Source organism: Halichoeres trimaculatus, unplaced genomic scaffold, assembly GCF_033239565.1.
Source record: "Halichoeres trimaculatus isolate MK-OKI-2021-1 unplaced genomic scaffold, fHalTri1.1 fHalTri1_scaffold_20, whole genome shotgun sequence".
Taxonomy (NCBI): Eukaryota; Metazoa; Chordata; class Actinopteri; order Labriformes; family Labridae; genus Halichoeres; species Halichoeres trimaculatus.
Window position 1 is genome coordinate 21,586,740 of NW_027437198.1, and position 18,156 is coordinate 21,604,895.

The 18,156-nt window shown below is 40.4% G+C and overlaps 1 protein-coding gene across 2 annotated transcripts; it reads left to right on the forward strand.

Annotated features, from left to right (window-relative positions):
* Positions 1 to 1,102: 1,102 nt before the first annotated feature.
* On the forward strand, positions 1,103 to 16,228 carry LOC141809759 (uncharacterized). 2 transcript variants are annotated; one of them, XM_074696936.1, is made up of 6 exons: positions 1,103 to 1,238; positions 1,342 to 1,428; positions 8,243 to 8,517; positions 8,715 to 9,004; positions 9,104 to 9,236; positions 9,328 to 16,228. In XM_074696936.1, the coding sequence occupies exons 3-6, from the start codon at positions 8,298 to 8,300 to the stop codon at positions 9,342 to 9,344; spliced, it is 660 nt and encodes a 219-aa protein (XP_074553037.1). In that variant the 5' UTR covers positions 1,103 to 1,238; positions 1,342 to 1,428; positions 8,243 to 8,297; the 3' UTR covers positions 9,345 to 16,228. The 2 variants fall into 2 exon arrangements, with proteins under 2 accessions (XP_074553037.1, XP_074553036.1); XM_074696935.1 differs by having other exon boundaries at positions 1,149 to 1,428.
* The last annotated feature ends 1,928 nt before the right edge of the window (positions 16,229 to 18,156 follow it).

Sequence of the window (18,156 nt, forward strand, 5' to 3'; positions counted from 1 at the left end):
TTTATATAGACTAGTATCACAACATTACGACTATACCATTGGGCTATACTTAATATGAATAAATGAAGGTGTTATCATCAACAACTTCCTCACGTGACCACTTGAGAGCGGTAGAAATCTATTATCTTAATTTGACGTAGATTTCCTGCCAGCATACAGACACACATCATAACTTTCAAACTAAAAATAAAACACGAGAAATTTATTCATTTTACTGGTGTCAAGAAATTGTTAGTTTCTACTTGAATAGTATTTTACGATATGACATTTTAAGATAGGAGTGTACGATAAATGATGCACTATTTAAGGTGTTTTTACAACATCATTACTGGGTCATTTAAAATCAGAATAATCATTAGTATCGGTGTCCTGATTATCTCTGAGAAAATGAGGAGAAATGTTCTCAAACTGGTGCATTGTTGGGATGTGCTCTGTCAGCAGAAACACGGCAGGATGGGGACATGAAGAGGTGCAGCAGAACATTCATCAAAGGAGGTACAGGAAACGAGAGCAGCATCCTTCAAAATAAAAGCACTTGACGTAAGTTAAAAATGATGGGTTGTGTATTGCACTTTAGTCTTTAAAGTTCTGGTAATATAAATATAAGGAAGAGGTATAGTTTTCTAGCTGTAGATGCTCTTAAAAATAAATTATTACTTTTTTTTTCTTCCAGGTTATTGTTTAAATTTCTGTTTTAGCTTTAAACTTGAATAACCTGGACGTGCTTGCAATAGTTACATGCTGATGAACATTAATATGGTGATGACTTAGGCTCTGAGCTTAATCTTCGCCAATTCCAATAAACATCCAATTTGGGTCCAATGATATATCAACAGGGTTTACAGATATTTTATTGTATTGAAATGCTGTACGTGATTTAATTTTTTTGTTTCAATGATTTTACAACAGTTTATGCAATTTTACCTTAGTTTAGAATTCTCCAGCTCCCGTCCTAAAATCATGCACACAACCTTTATTTTGAAAGTTTCAAAAACCGGCCCCTGTGACTTCAGCGAGCTTCACACTGACGGAGGATAGAAGATACTGTAGTGAAAGTGCTGCCTCCTTCACACACACACACACACACACACACACACACACACACACACACACACACACACACACACACACACACACACACTAAAGCACCCCTCCCTTTCCCTCCACCTCTTGCAGTAGAACAGACTGAGAGCTGCTGCAACATCCCACCGCTCTGCTCCATCTCAAACCTGAATCAGGTTGCTTAACTGAACCAGAACAGGCTTCAGCACATTTTTTTTCTTTAAGGAGCCATCAGTTTTTCAGTCCAGAGTCTTGAGTGTGTTTTTGTCTTCTTTTCAGTTCTGTTGCTGCATAGCACCACTGGATTGTACCTCCTGCAGAGACACCATGAACATCAGCCTGCAGCTCCCTGTGGACTAGGACCAGGTAAAAAACCTGACACGTTGGGTGTGAAACATGTGCTGCTGCTGGTACTCGCAGTCAGTGGGTGTGTCGACTCCCTTCTGCTCAGCCTGCATCACACTTTTTCTCTCCTTTTGTCTGCATTTGGTGCATTTGTACAGTCGGTGAAATCTGTTAATTATGTATTAAAACATGTCAGACTCATGCTGCTTACGGGCTGATCATTCAGGTGACTGATCTCTGCAGCTCCACTATTTGCAGTTTATCAGTCCTGTGTGGTTTTTTTTTTAGCAGAATCAAGGAAAATTCAGTCATAGTGAAATGTTCAGTGTTTCTTTCAGGAGGCTATTTGAGAAGCTGGGTGGTTGATTCTGATCATTCCACATCCTCACTCTGTGGGGGAGCGTGATGATGGTGGTGATAAAGAGCAAGGAAATATAAACGTGATCAACATTTGGAAGCTGTTTTGCATTATTCGGGGCACAAAATGACATATTTCCAAAGAAGGAAAACATGGCAGAAGGTTCGTATTAGTCTTGTTGGTGTGGATAGATACAGTAACACATCTGCTTGTACGTGTGTGATGCAGAAAGGAGGTCTTCAGATGTTGCAGGGTTTATTGAAGTTAGAAGTCTCAGATCTTTGATGGAGCTCATGATGATAATGATGAGTTTCATGTGCAACATGGAGACGTAAGGTCCTTGAGTGCAGCCTGGATTGAGCTTCATGTGTCTTTCACAGATTGGCATATGGACAAGGGAGAGCTTAACTCTGACTAAATTAAATTGGGGAGCATGAATCTCTGGTTTGTTGGTAATGATCTCCATCCACCGTCCACTACACGCTCAGACTCAGAGCTGCTTTCAGGCTGTAACATCTCTTTGCTGAAGTCTGACCTTCAACCTTTGAGCTCTTTTTGTTCTTTTGAAGCAGTTCTGATATAAAACTCGCTGTATTGTGTTACAGATCCGATTCGAATAATAATGCCCCCATATGAAACACCTCTGTAACTGAATACCTTGCTGATCAGCTTATCTTTAGGGTGGATGAAAAAGCCTGTATAAGGATAATGTGACACTGTGCTATCATCTGCTGATTTCCGGGATGAGTTCAAAAAGCAATACAAGGGAAACTTCAAAACTATAAACTAATTTTCTCCATTGTCAGCAATGAGTTTGGTGTATCTGTATTAATAAAATTACAAACCTGAAGCACCCAAAGATCAGAATATGAAGCATTAAATACTGTCAAACAAACCTTGACATAACTACACTTTTTGTAAAGAAGCTACAGTATTTTAAATTACCCATAAGGCTTTGAGAGACAATCATCGCAGAAGGGAACAATTTGTTTCCTGCCCTAAAAAATATTCAGAGAGAAAACAAAATCTTTGTTGATGAAAAACATGATATATCAAAGAATAATTACTGTTTTGCTATCATGTGACGCCCTGATTAATGGGAGCAGTTATTTTCTGCTTTGTTTGAAGAAATCAATCCCACAGCTGCACCGGCACGTGCACCATCCAGCCCCTGTGCAGAAATCTGCTGCTGTGTGACGACTCCTGAATATAAATAAACTCTCAGCGGCCACTTCATCAAAAACACAATGAACCAGCCGAGGAGTATGTCTTTACACACACACAATGCTCCGTCTGTGTTGACCCTGTCAGAGAGATGTTTATCAAGCGCCGCTGGGTGTCGAACCAGGCTGATTTACTGAGGGGCCTCGTGTTCCCGAGCTGAGGGATCACATCGTGTCGTGTACCTGATGAGATATCTGGTTTGTGAGCGTCAGATCTAAGCGCTGATCTCAGCAGAAGTAGCTGCTTCTTTGCATTTGGAAGGAGCGTTAGTTTGCAGCTCTGCCAACGAGAAATGAACATTGATTTTTGTTCTAAAACAGATCAGGGGAGGCAGAAAATCAGCCTCTGCAAAACACAGCTTAACTTTTATGTTGCAGCGTGTCCTTATGGGCATCCATCCCTCAGCACAGTCACATTGGAAGTTTCATTTCAGCTCATTTCAGGAGAATGGAGTATTAGACTAACATTCTCAAACTTCATCATCGCACATTTTGGCGGCCAAGTTGAGGCTCCCCCTGCTGGGCATTGGGGAGAATGCAGGTTTAGGCCTTTTTGTGTGTATTCCACTTTTTGAACATGAACATACAGTCTATAATTGACCCTGTTTCCTCTATCACTGACCCGAGTCTCTCCATCAAGCCCCAAACTGTATGGACTGAGACTCAGGATTTAATGGCGTATCTCATCAGGCAGATACATCAGCTGAATGCCCGTCCATCCAACCCTGGCATGAAACAATCCTTTTCAAAGCACACAGTCATTACGCTGCTGCAGCAGAGCTAAAAACAACAGGGCCTGATGGCTTTAATGCTTCCTACTAATTTCCCCTCCAGCTTCCTAATAAGTGTCTGAGGCAGCTCGATGCGGCTCGTGCTGCCTCCCATGTTACTGAGGGGAGAGGGAAAGCAACAGCAGGTTAATTGCTGTGGGAGTTTAGTCTGTTTGGACTCTTACCCCTTTAATAGTACTCCCACGCAGGGATGGAGCTAGGATTTCAGTTTTGGGAGGGCCAAACAAATTTTGGCTGGGCCTTAGATTACATTAGTTAGTAGATCCCTAATTAAACTAATCGAAAAAGACAGACTGATAAACTGTGGTTACTGTGTGTGGTTTAGTGTTTGATTACTTTCTTATAACATGGTTGTGTATTAGATGGATCTACCTGCTCTCCATGGTGCTGACCAAGGAGGGGCGCTCTAACGCACCTGTGGACTGCTTTCCATTTATTGAAGGCTGTAAAAACGGCTAAGTAAATCACAGTTAAATGAAAGACAAAAGATCTACAGTCTTCCCCAAAATCTTTCTCTATAGTCCCGTTTTCAGAAAATGAGACCGAGGCCCTGTTTACACAACATTTCATCTGAAAACACTAAAACGCAGTGAAAAAAAAACTGTTTACACTGACGGACTGAAAACGCTGTAGTAAGCTTGCTAGGCCTGTAGGTGGTGCTATAACTGTCTTGTCCAGACGCAGCTTTTGGTAGATCTCCACCGAAGTAGAATTGAGCTGATCATCCTGTGTATTGGGGAATACTAAGTGCAGAAGTGGAGCAACGGATGCGCATTTCGTTGACAGACAGTCAGCAGATTGAGCAGCACAAGCACAACACGGTAGTTCGCGACGATCGTAAGAACGGTACTGTTCTCCTGTTGTATGCGCGCGCCAAGTGGAGTGTGACGTCAGCGTTTCCACTGTTTACACGGCAACGGTGTCGACGGTTTCAGGAAAATCCAGCTCTGGAGGCCGTTTTCAAAAGTTTGCGTTTTTGGTCGGCTAAAGCGCCGTTTCCGTGTAATTGCAAGGCTGAAACGCAACAAAACTTGCGTTTCACACTAAAACCGTTGTTGTGTAAACAGCCCCTGAATGTTTTATAACTGTATTTTAATTTTTTTTTTTTTTCCAATGGGCTAAAAATGACCAGACTCAGCTCATTTTACAAATAACAGGGAATCTAATGATAACAAAACCAACATGAAGTCACAATGTACCTTTTAAATTGACTTAAAAAAAATCTAAGAAAATTTTAGGGCAGGACTGCTGGAAAAGTGGGCGGGGCCTGGAATCGTTAGACCAACCCATCACACCACCCCTGCTCATATGTCTCATCTAAGACCTCTGACCTTTTTTATTTTTTAGGAAAATCAAATTTATGTATCCAAATGATATTTTCCTGTTAATGTTTAAACTTGATCTGCCAAATAATATTTTTTAATTCTGACCGTCCAGAGTTAAACAGAAAATCTGAGGTGTTCGAACAGATCAGGGTTTAACTTTGATGGGCCTGGTTCTAGGGATGGGTACCTTCACATTTAAAACAATACTATATTCAAGAAAACTATGATACAATATGTATATTTTTCCAACTTAACACATTTAATCTTTAATATATAACCTTGCAATGCTGTGTTCATGTCCCGCATGGAAAATTGCCTACTCTTCCACTCCCTTACAGTCACATGGATGCGTTTAGATGCCTAAACATGGTACCTTTAATGTGAATCGGTACCCGGTACTTTGGACAGAATTCAGTTGGCACCTATAAAAGAAGCTAATTTGGTACCCATCCCTACCTGATTCAGCTTTAAAAGACAACGCACCTGAGTGACCACGGTCATCTTTACACCTCTAAACACTTAAAGAAACCACAATTGTCCAAAATCGTTAATTAAAATAGCAACGAATGCAATGAAGGTACGTTGAAATGTCAAGAAAGCTAAAAGTGATGTGTTTCAACATAGGTCAGAAAGTGGATTTCAAAATAAGTTGCATTATTTAACATCTAAATATCCTCTAACCAATGTAAGTGTGCAAACTGAGCGCTGAAGGTGTATTGTCTAATGCACTGATGGTCTTATATTTATATGTTAAAATGCTCATTCGTCTGAGGTGAATGATGTCTAACTTGAGGTTTAACTGGAGGTCCATGCTCAGAAACACGTGGGGGGCGTTCACCGCCTCCTGCAGAGGTCCTTTGAAGAACAACTGTATCCTGTAACATGTGTTAAATTACACTGCAGCTCCTCAGCCTGCTGCTGCTGCAACACTCACACCGTGTAACTCAGGAAGAAAAGACTGCGTTTGTCAGCTTTTAGAGAGCAAGGCTGCACCGCATTGTTCGCTCCTCCGGGAAGGAGGGGGACAGTACAAGTCATCAATCGAGCCCTGGCAGGTCATTACGCTGTTCAGGGTGAGGGTGCTGCTGCAGCGCGGCCCTTTCCCCAAAATGTGCTCGTGGTCCAGGCTGCAGCTCAGATCGATGCAGCTCTGCCTCAGGGATCCTCCAGCCACACTGCAGAGAGAGGAACTTCTTATGGGCACAGGGACATTTGTTTAATCTAAATGGATTCAGTATGGAGGAGCTGAGCCGGAGACAGAGCTGCTGGAGGGGTTAGAGCAGTGAGTCTGATAGACTGAAACTAAAGAACAATCAGTGTTTAATGGGTCCAGGATCTGGCTTTATGTAAAGATGGATTGCCTGACTCTACCCTGGAAGAACAGAGGCTTACAAACTGCTCTCCATCAGTGTGAAAACACTGTAAAAGTAACTTATAATTAATGTCAGCCTTCAGTGTCGGCAGCTGAATGATTCACATCCCACCTCTACATTTCACAACACTTCAGATTTAAAGGTCTTCAGTGACGTATGGGTCTAAATAAGCTCCATCAGTGACCCGTAGGACTTCAAACAAACTGAGCTCATGTCCGCCTACGTTCAAGACCTGGAGCCAGAAACCTCAGCAGCTGGCAGCAAGGAGCAACCTCATCAACCCACACACGCCACAGTTCTCTGTTATGTTTATATTTATTTATATATTGTGCTCTAGGTTACAGAAACTTTTCCTTCTCCGTCTTTTTACCAAGCGCAGTAGCTGTGTGATCAGTTTGAGCTTGTTTCAGGCATTTTTCATCGATTTGCTCACAATCAAGTAGTTTCATTTTGCAGCACAGAGTCACTAAGCTTAGAGTCTGAACTCAAAGTCTGTCAAGTGACAAAAGTTTCTCTTAAAAATGTTGGAACTGAAACATGTTTTTTACGTCATGTGCCCACAGACACGCTGCACATATGAACTTTGGACCCGCTTGGACCTCAGGCTCCTGAAAGACACGTCTGAGAAATCTAATAACATTCTTACATTATTACACAGAAGTTTTAATATTCTCTCAAACCTCCTGGCTGGAGATTTTAATAACAGAGCAGTTATTAGGTAAAGAGACAGAATATCAGTACAACAGGTGCTGCAGCTCTGCTGGCTGATGAACACAAAACAAAAACATGAAATCCCAGTGCCATCAAAGAATGAGTCACATCCGTGAAAAAAACAAAGCTTCAAACAAAACTTTTTAATAATCAAAGTTTAATCAAAACTACAAATTCTAAATTATAACCAAATGACTGTTCTTATAAAAAGGCATAGCAGCTCCCCTGATGTTAATGGGTAAAAAATGTTAAACTTGGAAGTAGTTAAAGTATCGGTATCGGTGCTTAACAGTAGCAATTTTGAGTACTTTTTGTGTGTTTGTGTGGTAAAAAAATATATTTGTTTAATAAGCAAATCTAAAGGTTTTTCAATTTAACATATTTGCTTCTTAATATATGAACTTGCAATGTTGTGTTCATGTCCAGCATGGAAAATCGCCTACTCTTCCACTCCCTCACAGTCGCAAGGATGCGTTTAGGTGCGGAAACATGGTTTTTACGTGAATCAGTACAACTTAACTCAAAAAGTAATGAACAGATCTTGATGAAATGTTCAGGAAATGTTCAAAATAGGATAAGGAAGAAGTGATTAAATTTTGGAGGTGATCTGGATCACCGTCTGGATCCAGGACTTTTCTAAAGGATTCTTTACCAATGTGAGATAGGGCCGTTTTCACCATATGTGTATATAACTCCATGATAAATGGTCAGATTGCTTTACTAAACAATACAAGACAAGGTCACCATAATTTCTGACAGATGTAAAAGTACGATCCAGATCCTGACAATACTCTAGATACTAAGATCCAGAATATGAAACATGTACTGGGTCATTGTAATTTTCAACACTGTCAGGAAACAAATTATTGTACAAACCTGCAACTAACACCAAACTGTAGCAGACAGTCTGCTGAAAGGGAGTATAACATTAAAGTAGGACCAGACAGAAACAGAAAAAAAGAAACAGGAAAAAAGCGCTGCAAAGCGATTCAGAGCTCATCAGCCAATCAGGATCGGTATCGACCTCTCATACCTCCTCTTTAATCCGTTTCAGAGCACCATCCTGCCTTCAGCTTCTCTCCAACCCTTCGCTCTACTTCCTCCTCATAATGGCCACCAGCCCCTCCGCCTCTGCACCCGCCGCCCAGCCAATCAGCAGCATGGACGAGTCCCAGCAGCCAGTCAGCACGCAGCAGGAAGGTGCTGCTGTGACCTCCCAACCTGTCAGTGCAGAGCATCAAGCTCCGCCCCCGACAACAGACGCTCCTGAAACAGAGGCGGGAAAAGACATGGACCTGCTGACAGTGGTCACTGACAACCTGGAGACCAGTAAATACACCAGTCTGAGCGTGTGCATGACCCTTCATGGACACCATCCAGCTCTCAGACATATCATTTCTTCCCTCCTCACCATCTTCCTCTTCCTCCATCTTCCTCATCTTTGTTTAATTCTTGAAGTGGTGTCAGTCTAAGTGGTCAGTGCATGCTGAGGCTCATTGCTTCCCTGTTTGTTTCTCCTCCCTCAGGTAACGGCGTTGGCCCAGTGAGAGCTGACTCCTCCCCCACAGTGTCCTCTGTGTCGCCCAAACTGCACGCCAAGCCCGGTGGACATGCTAACGGTCGGCCTGGTTTGGGCAGCCGGTCCGGCTCGGTGGCGGCGGGCTCACCCAGGCCCTCCCTCACCCGCCAGCCCAGTGCAATCACAGAGGCCACTGTGGACGGGTCCAAGCCCAGAGACTACCTGTTCCTGGCCATCCTGTCCTGCTTCTGCCCGCTGTGGCCCATCAACATCGTAGCCCTGACCTTCTCAGTGATGGTAGGAAACAGATTCTTCTGCTCTCCACACAAACTCCTCAACTACCATCATCTCTGTTCAGATTATTTCACTGAGTCTCTGTATTTTAATCCCGTTTAGTCCCGAAACAGTCTGCAGCAGGGGAACGTTGATGGAGCTCGGCGTCTGGGCCGTAACGCCATGGTTCTGTCCATCGTCTCCATCCTGGGAGGTATCGCCATCATCACCGCCGCCATCGTGTTCAACTGGGGATGTGAGTATGATCACGTTTTTGGCTCCAATGCAATTCAGAATCTGTTCCTCTGATGAACGTCTGAGCCGCTCTGTTCTTTTTCTGCCAACAGTGATCTTAAAATCCTGATCAGACTCGGCCTGAACGTCAGACTACCTTCACATCAACACCCGACCGACACGACTCCACTCCCTCTGATTTCCTCAAGCACTATCCTTCTCAAGCGCCTGCACCAGATGAAAAAAGTCTGTTCCTGTACTTTGCTGTTGTTTCTTGCTGCACGACGAGCATGGTCTGCCTGACGCTCTACCTCCAGCACAACCTGACAACCAACCCGCACCTGAACCTGGACCTGAAAACAGGAAGAAACAGACGGATCACAAGATGTTTTAAAATCTCCTCCACAGACCTCTCTCCCTCCTCCTCCATGAACAATGGGTCTGCTGTCATGGAAACGGACGTCTGTCTTTGTGGGAACAGGATTATTCTGACCTCTTCACGATGCTCCACGCCGCAGGTCCAGTGATGAGCAAACTGTGGGGCCTGTTTTTTGACTTTTTGATGCCAAAAAATGAGAAACCTCAGCTGAACTGAAGCTGGAGGAAGCTGCAGCGGTGGTTGTTTGACATGAACTGAAGAGGAACCTGTCAGTCTTTGTTCTGCAGGAGCTGGAACACAAATAGAACGGCCTGTTTTTGGAGAAAGCGGTGGAGTGTGTCATCCTTCATCTTTTCCTGTTGGTGTTTGTAGAGCACACTCACACACTCACACACACACACGTCACTTTGAATATGCTTCGTAGACTCTCTCTTTGTATCTTTGTCCACCTTCGGACGTACAGACCTTCATATTAGAAGCTGAAATGATTCTTTACCCATGCAAATATCCAAAACAACACTTTGTTCTTCAGTCATCCCAACATTTTTCCACTTCCTGTTTGGGGCCTTGTCTCAAAACCAAACATTGCACCAGATATAAAAAAGTATACCATGGTTTTATCTAACATTCGGACTCAGAGCTGTACCCTAAGAGCTCCCAGAATTTATGTTACAAATTAGCTGCTTTTTAACCCCTTGGTGGCAGAAAACTCATCTTATTAGGAGCTGCTTTCTTTCGTTAAAAAATTTGTCCTCTGGATCCTAAACTGGATCGTATAATGAGTGGCATTTACAAACCATTTATCCAATCCAAAAGCTGGAAAAAAACTGTTAGAATTCCAAGTTTCTGAGGGTACCTGAACACATCACGAGTGGTGTTAGCATTTCATCTGAACAGACCAGAGAAGAGATCTGAGAGAATTTCTTCTTCACTTTGATTCTCAAGTCTTTTTAAAAATTTCTAGAAAATAAACCATTTGTTTAAGCTAAATTCTGTAAAAAGCAAAAAATTCTGTGCTTCTTTTTGCCTTCAGCAAATCCTAAATTATAGACACACAACTTGTATTCGTATTTTTAAAAATCCTTTGAATTTTGCTTGACCCCATAGAAGTGTAGGACTTCATATTGCAGCAAAAACTGAGTTAACAGTGAGTGAAAAAAAAAATCCAAAAATCAAAGTTTGGAGGTTATCTGAATATAATGCCATCACTACTATTTTTCCTGTGTTTCTGAGGCTTCAGGGTATGTGGAAATGTGTGTGATTCACTAATTCCTAATTTTTTTTTAAAGGATAAAAACAGAAAAATTCAATTTATTTTTTTCTTTCTTTCTAATAATTTAAAGCTTTTAAATTTTGTTACAATGAATGAAGACATAATTGAGTCACATCAGCCTAAATCCATGGTTTTCTTGAATTTAAAAAGGTGCAGGACAGGGCTTAGAAGAAAAAAACGAGAAAACAGTGACAGTGACGAAACGCCTGAACACCAAACTGTAAAAGGCTCAATCACTACCTCACCCTCCTGCTTTTAACAGTCACACCACCATGCGTACCGCTGTCTCTGCATCCTTTAAAGAGCAGCTTGAATCTGACGTATCTGGATGCTGTTTTCAGCTCATTCAGAAACAGCAGTTAACCTTTGCACTGCTGATTGAAGCAGAGGAAAAAGTCAACCTTTATTTTATTGATTGAAAGATCGATTGAAGCAGACCTTTATTATAAATCAGCATGTCTCCAGCTTTAGAGACATGGTGAGTCTATCTGCTCCTCCAATGTTAACTCATAGGTGGATTTTAAGGTGTGTTTGGTCACTATGAGAGAAATGAGGAGTGACCAGAGCCTCAGAGCGGCTCAGCTGTGGTTGTTGGGATGCCTGTGAGTGCATCCCGCTGCCTGTAACTGAGTCCTTCTGATTCAGATCTATTTAATTATTCTGTCTGACCGCAGTGTGTGCAGCTTTTTCTGCTTAATGGACGTGAAGTGATCGTCAGTTTGATGCTGCTCCCCGTGATCTCCAGGCCCTCTATTAATTTAGGAAATTAGGGTTAGGTTTCCACCACAGCTCTGCACTGGCTCTGACAGTTCCTGTGTGCAGAGATGGGATAACAGATCAGCGACATGCTTTCTTTCAGCTTTAGCTTTTAAATTTTTCACATTTCTCTTCATACTTCAAGACACAACCAATACTATTTGAGCTGTGAAGTAATTCTGCGACTTAAAAAATGCTTACAAAGGCCTTAACAAATCCCAAACCCACACAATGCAGAAACACATGCAAACGCATGCCAACCCAGCAGGCGGTGAGAACATGTGTGACTAGCTAGGCGATTGAGCATCTTGGTGTATGAAAACAGCTCTTTAAACTTATTTATCATAAGAAATTTAGCAGAAAAAACCCCAAAACAAAAATAAACAAAAAAAAACGATTAATGGTGAAAATTCCTCCAAAGCATGCAAATAAATGTAACATACCAAACAGACTCAAACAAACTCATAGCACGCTATGTTGGAGCATGTGCAGTTGATGTAAACAGTTACCACGATCAGCAGCGTTATTATAAAGAGAATAAAGATTTAACGTGTCCTTTATTTTCCCTAAAGCTTTGTTATGGTCCCCCTCTTCACTTATTTGACTTTTTCTGGGGTTTTTTTTCCTTCTCACACCTTCTCCATATATCAGCTTTCACGGTTAGGAATGGGTACCGAACTGGGTACTTTTATGGGAACCGACCGAATTCTGTCAAAAGTACAGGGTACTGGTTCATGTGCAATTGAAAGGTTCCATGTTTAGATAACTAAATGCATCCTTGTGACTTTGAGGGAGTGGAAGAGTAGGGGATTATCCATGCTGAACATGAACACAGCATTGCAAGGTTATATATTGAAGAATAATTACATTAAAAAAAATACTTAATTACTAATCCAATGGATATTCTGTACCTCATAAACACAAAAAATAACCGAAAATTGGAATTGGTATTGGTTGAGTACCAGTACCAATTGCCAGGTATCGGGCAGACATCAGGCCAAAAGCATAGAAAGGTAATAGATTTACCTCTGCCAATCAGTCTTTCTTTTCTTGTTTAACTATAAGAAAATAAGTGTAACATGGGAGAGACAAAGTATGCAGAACAAACCAAGTACGCAGCACAAAAAAAAGTCTTGAGAGGGAGAAAAGTTTAACAAAACCACAGTCACACAAAAGTTAATTAAAGTTAGAAAGGGCCACAAATTTCTTAGACTGTCACCTCCACAAAATCAGTCTGAGTGGATTTGGCGTATTTAACCCAGTTACTCCACAGTTTGACAAAAACATTTTTTTGCGGACTTGAACAAAAAGTAAAACTTTCCATGCCATAATTAGGATCCCTGTATTGTGGGGGGTTCGAGAAGCAACCACCGTCTGGTAATAGCTTTTCTGCAGGCAGAGGTCAAAATGCCATAAAGGTATTATCTCTATGTTTTTAGAGGTTTGTCTGATTCAATAATGGATTTTAAATGGTTTTATCCTTGGGCATTCCCAAAAAATGTGCCAGTGTTTGGCTTCCTGAGACCCGCACTTCCTCAAACATGTAGTGTCCCCTCCTGTAAAGTGAGCTTTCTGCTTTGGGGTTACAAAATAGCGAATACAGCACTTCCAAACATGAGAATTAGTGCATTTCCACACAAAATTCCACATAATTGAGAAGCTTTCATTCGATACTGAAAGATTACTTTCTCTCTCCCACTTCTGTTTGATACATAATGTATCTTTAAAGAGTTTAGGGATGATTCCCTTTTTTAAACAGTTCTGGTAAGCATCAATAAACAACTTTCATTTTTTATCGTATGATCAAAATAAATAATTTATTACCTGAAGGTATCAAGATAAATCAGCTTTTCAAGACTGTTTCCTCTTTGAATACAAACTAGATTTTTTTTGTCGTTAAATTCATTTCATTATCTTCTTCCTATCAGACAAAAACCCTGATTTAATGAAATCAGCTGATTAAAATCCACTGAATGATCATTTTGTCTTACACTAATATGAAGGTCTGTTGTAAAGTTTGATGAAACCTCATTCACTGTAAACTCTTTTTAAAGGTAAAACCAGTATTATTTTTTTTTAAAGGGACTTCATGAGCATCCAACAGGTCATGTTGACTTAAAAAAGTCTGACTTTAAGTGGTGAGATGTTGTGACACCTGTCGGGCTTTACCTGCTCATTAACCCAAATTTGACACAGTCACTAAGTTCATCTTGTCCTTGTTAAATCCTCTCTGTTTCAGCTCTAGGAGCCTCAGTGTGACGCTGTGCCAAACACCTGAGTGTGTGCCAACCTGCACAGAAGCCACCCTCATATTTCTGTTAGCCTGTCACATCCGTCTGAGCTCAGAGACATCGGGTCGTTGCTTGGTTTTAAGGGAACTTTGGTGAAATAAGCTGCTGTTATGGAACAAAATCAGCCCTTCATATAACCTGTGCATGTTTACAGTATTTATACAGGATGCTTTTACATGAGACTGTAGCCTCATTTAGCTGCAAAGCTAACTGAGTAGCACTTTGTATATAAATAATTTGGAAATTGTAATATGTAAACTCAGATAAGATATCCCCTTTTCTCCACCCAGTGTCCTGAAGATGTAACTGACCTGCAAACGACTTGGCACCAAAAATCCCCCTAAACGGTGACTCTGTTTCAGAAAGACACTAACAAAGGAGCACAGCTGAGAGTCTGAAAGCAGGGACACATCTGAACGTTGGAGCAGTCAGTTGGTGTCTCTGCGATGAGGGGAGGTCAGGTGAGGTCAGGTGAGGTCAGGGAGGTCAGGTGAGGAGGTGGAATGTGGGGGCGGAGGTTCCTGCTCACACCTTAATTTCACCCACTCTGGTACTGTATGTAGCATGCCTGTTTACTCTTCACATTATGCAAAAGAAAAAAATATATGGTCCCAGCTCGATGTCAGTATGAATGCTAGCTTCCCTGAGTTTTGCTATGGTTGTGTACCTCAACACGGTTTTGTATGAACTTGCTTGCGCTACCTCTCAGAGTTGCCTACAGTGTTTTATCAACAGCGCCTTTCATGGTTTTGATTTGACGATTTCCACTGACTGTTAAATTTCTCGTGCTATCGTTTGTATTTTGCTCTGTTGTGGACATTTGAACCACTTTAACATTATTACTCTATTAGTGTGCAGGGTTTTATTTGTGAACATGGTCTCACATCTACGGTCTTTGTCTTTAGTGCAACTGGTAAAACTTGTGTAAATAAGGACTCCTGCGACACCTACGTATTTACTTAAAAGCAGAAACTGCCTGATTACAATCGAGTTGTCTTACACTGAGAAATCAGCAGTTCTGAGGGAGATTTTTGGTCACAGTAGAAATTATTCAACTCAAAGTAACATTCCAATAAATGAAGAAACTTACACCCTCCTGAGCAAAGAGTAAACCAAAGGGACAGAAGTACTTTTTTAATTCATGATAAAGAAATAAAAAGGAAAATTTAAGGTGTTCAATACAAAACTATTTAACCTTTGAAGAGTATTTCTGTTCAGCGACAACAAATCTGACCATCCTCTCATTAAAGTTTGTGTCTAACAAATATTAAAGATGGTTTAATGGATAAAAAAAAGAAGAGAAATAAAAGAGATAAGTAGTCTTACTAACTTTTGAAACTCCCTGATGATTGTGTTAAATGATAAAGCTCTCACCTAAGTAGACTTATCCCATATCTACTGTTTTATTCTTATGCAGTGCCTTTAAGGGATTCACAAACCTTTACCAGCCCACGTTTTAGGAAACTTTAGAAATACAAGAGTAAAACATTTGGTGCCTTTATAGAGAAACATTAAAAAAAAAAATTACGATCATGATTTGATAAATTGTGATACAGGGGGGAAAAAATAAAATGTTTTTAGAAGGGAATTTGGATTTTATGTAGTTTTTTCCTCACTTGAGAAACTTCTGGATTTGCCTGTTGAGGAATGTTATCTTTCTTAAATTATTAAACAGATTTAAAAGTTCAGGGTAAATCAGGGTAAGAAAATTAGGTTTCCCAATCAAAAACAGTTAAAAATCAAATTGAAATGATTAAGGTAAACACTGAAAATCTTCCGCAGAACTTCACGTTTCAAACACAGAAACTTCTGTACATAGCTGCTGTAACTTGTGTTTAATTTAAAGCTCACCTCACTTTTATTGTCACCTCTTTGATTCTCTTATTTTCACGTTGTCACATTTTTTTTCCACTTTATTGTTCCAGTAGTTTTTGTAAATGCTCCTCTGTCACCTCTTGCACCTGATCTTTGTATTTTTTATATTTCTATTCTCCGGGTCTCTTTTCTATGATAATCTACTGTTTGTGACGCTCTGTATTAGCTGCTTCCTGCTCGCTTTTTTAAACCACGATGAGGTTTTGGGGGGACGCTGTTAGCATGAATACACTCCATTACGTCTTTCTCTATTTATTGATTGCTATCTCCTGACACTGGACTCTTTTTGTGCCTGTGCATGCCTTAAATCGAATGCTTCATGAAGCATCCAGAATGAGTATGATTGTACACGATACATTTATCAAAGACACTGTTGATCTTGACCACTGATGTTAAGTACCTGAACATGTTTGAAGGGAATAAATCCCAGTTCAATAAAACCTCTTCTGAGTCTGAAGCCAGTTAATCAGTAGGAGGAGAAGCCGTGTGTGACACATTCACAGGTAGATCATTATGAAAGGATCATGACTGTGTGACAGTGTAATGCAGGACTCCTTCAGCAGAGCACCACAGGAAGCAGATTGATGTTTGACTCACAGCGTCTTAACGTCGGTGACTCATGAAATGATCTCATCCTCTGACTAACTGCTGACTGAAAAACATTAAGACATTTTCTGAAGACCGATCAAAACAAAACAAAACAAAACAAAAAAAAACAAAAAAATCAATGCAGTATTTTCTTGCAGTCATTTTTGCCATTTGATTTAATGGAGTTAGCCTTTGTTGTTTTTTCAAAATTTAGAGAATGTTGAACAACACTGCAAGGACTTAACCTCCAGGGTGCCTTGATATAGACCCCAGGAGTGTCCCAATGGGGTTTTCCAGCATTTTATTTCTGGTACAAATTCTGAAAACAATGTAAGGGGTTAGCCTTTTTTGCTTATTTATTTATTTTTTTAAATTTTATAAGTTTGAAAAACACCTTAATTCAAACCCTGGGGGCTTGTTCACCCAGTTTATTTTTACAGCATTTTTTTTCTGGTCCAAATTCTGTTTTTTGTTTGTTTGGTTTGCTTGTTTGTTTGTTTCTTCCTTTTTTTCCCAAATATTTTTTAAAAGTTTCATCACAACTATATATAACCATTTAAGGGTGATTTATGCCCGGGGTGTTTTACTTAAAGTCTTTGGGGTGTCCCTATTATGTATTTTTTTGTACTTCACTTTTGGTCCAAATTTTGAAAAAAAAAAACAAAAAAAAACAAACCTAGGGCGTTAGTCTTTGTTTTTTTTCTTTTTTCATTCTTTTTTTTTTTTTTTCAAAATTTTCTAATTTTAAAACTCCACAAAATGTACCCTTTAGGGTTGTTCACATATTAGGGGTCTTAGAAAGAGCCCTAGGAGTGTCTTAAGTGCATGTTTTCATCATGTTATTTTGGTCCAAATTACAAAAACACTGAGAAGTTAGCCTTTTATTTTTTTCTGAATTTACTGAATGTTAAAAACATCAAAAGGTGTAACCCTGGGACTTATAAACCTCTAGGATGCTTTAATTTAATATAAGCCTCATTGTGTTCTTCCAGCATTTTATTTCTGGTCCAAATTATGAAAATAAAGTTAGGGGTTAGCCTTTGTTTTAATCTAAAGTTTAAAAAAACTAAAATACTGTTATTTACTGTTCTACAGTTTCATAGCAGCTGCTTTTATCCAAAGCGATGTACAACACAAGCAAGAATTTAGACAGAAGGAAAAACCTAGTTAGTGCAACAGAATGGTTTTAAGTTATTTGGCTGCAGGTGATGTCATTAAGTGCAAAAATCTATTTATTAATTTATTGAATAATGTAGAATAATCTAACCAACTACCCACAATTAATTGCTGCACCAATATACTTCAACCTTCAACAATATTCAGTAATTAGTGCTGAAAATTTACTAAGAGCTGGGTCTGAGACCTTCTGACTCACTCTACCCCTGAGGACAAAGAGGAGAAGGGTCAGATTAAGAGCTTAAGTGTTCCCTGAACAGATGAGTTTTCAGACATCTCTTAAAAGTATAAAGGGACTCTGCGGATCATATAGAGTTAGGTGATTCATTCCACCGTTTGGGAACAACAGAGGAGAAGAGTCTGGCTAGAGATTTGGAGCCGCGCTGGGCTGGGAGCACCAGGTGTCTTTCACAAGCAGAGCGCAGAAGGTGAGAAGGAATGTAGACCTGGATGAGGGACCCCAGGTAGACAGGAGCTGTTCTTGACAATATTTTGTAAGCCAGAAGAAGAGCTTCGAATCTTATTCGAGCTGCCACTGGAAGCCACTGAAGAGAGGGACAAGCTGGAAGGACAATAAGCCAAATTTTGAAAAAACATAAGGAGT

Excerpts from the sequence above, each read along its gene's own strand:
- LOC141809759 (XM_074696936.1), top strand. The coding sequence starts at position 8,298 with ATGGCCACCAGCCCCTCCGCCTCTGCACCCGCCGCCCAGCCAATCAGC. Across the intron at positions 8,518-8,714 it reads CACTGACAACCTGGAGACCA|GTAACGGCGTTGGCCCAGTG; the intron begins GTAAATACACCA and ends CTCCTCCCTCAG. Across the intron at positions 9,005-9,103 it reads CCCTGACCTTCTCAGTGATG|TCCCGAAACAGTCTGCAGCA; the intron begins GTAGGAAACAGA and ends AATCCCGTTTAG.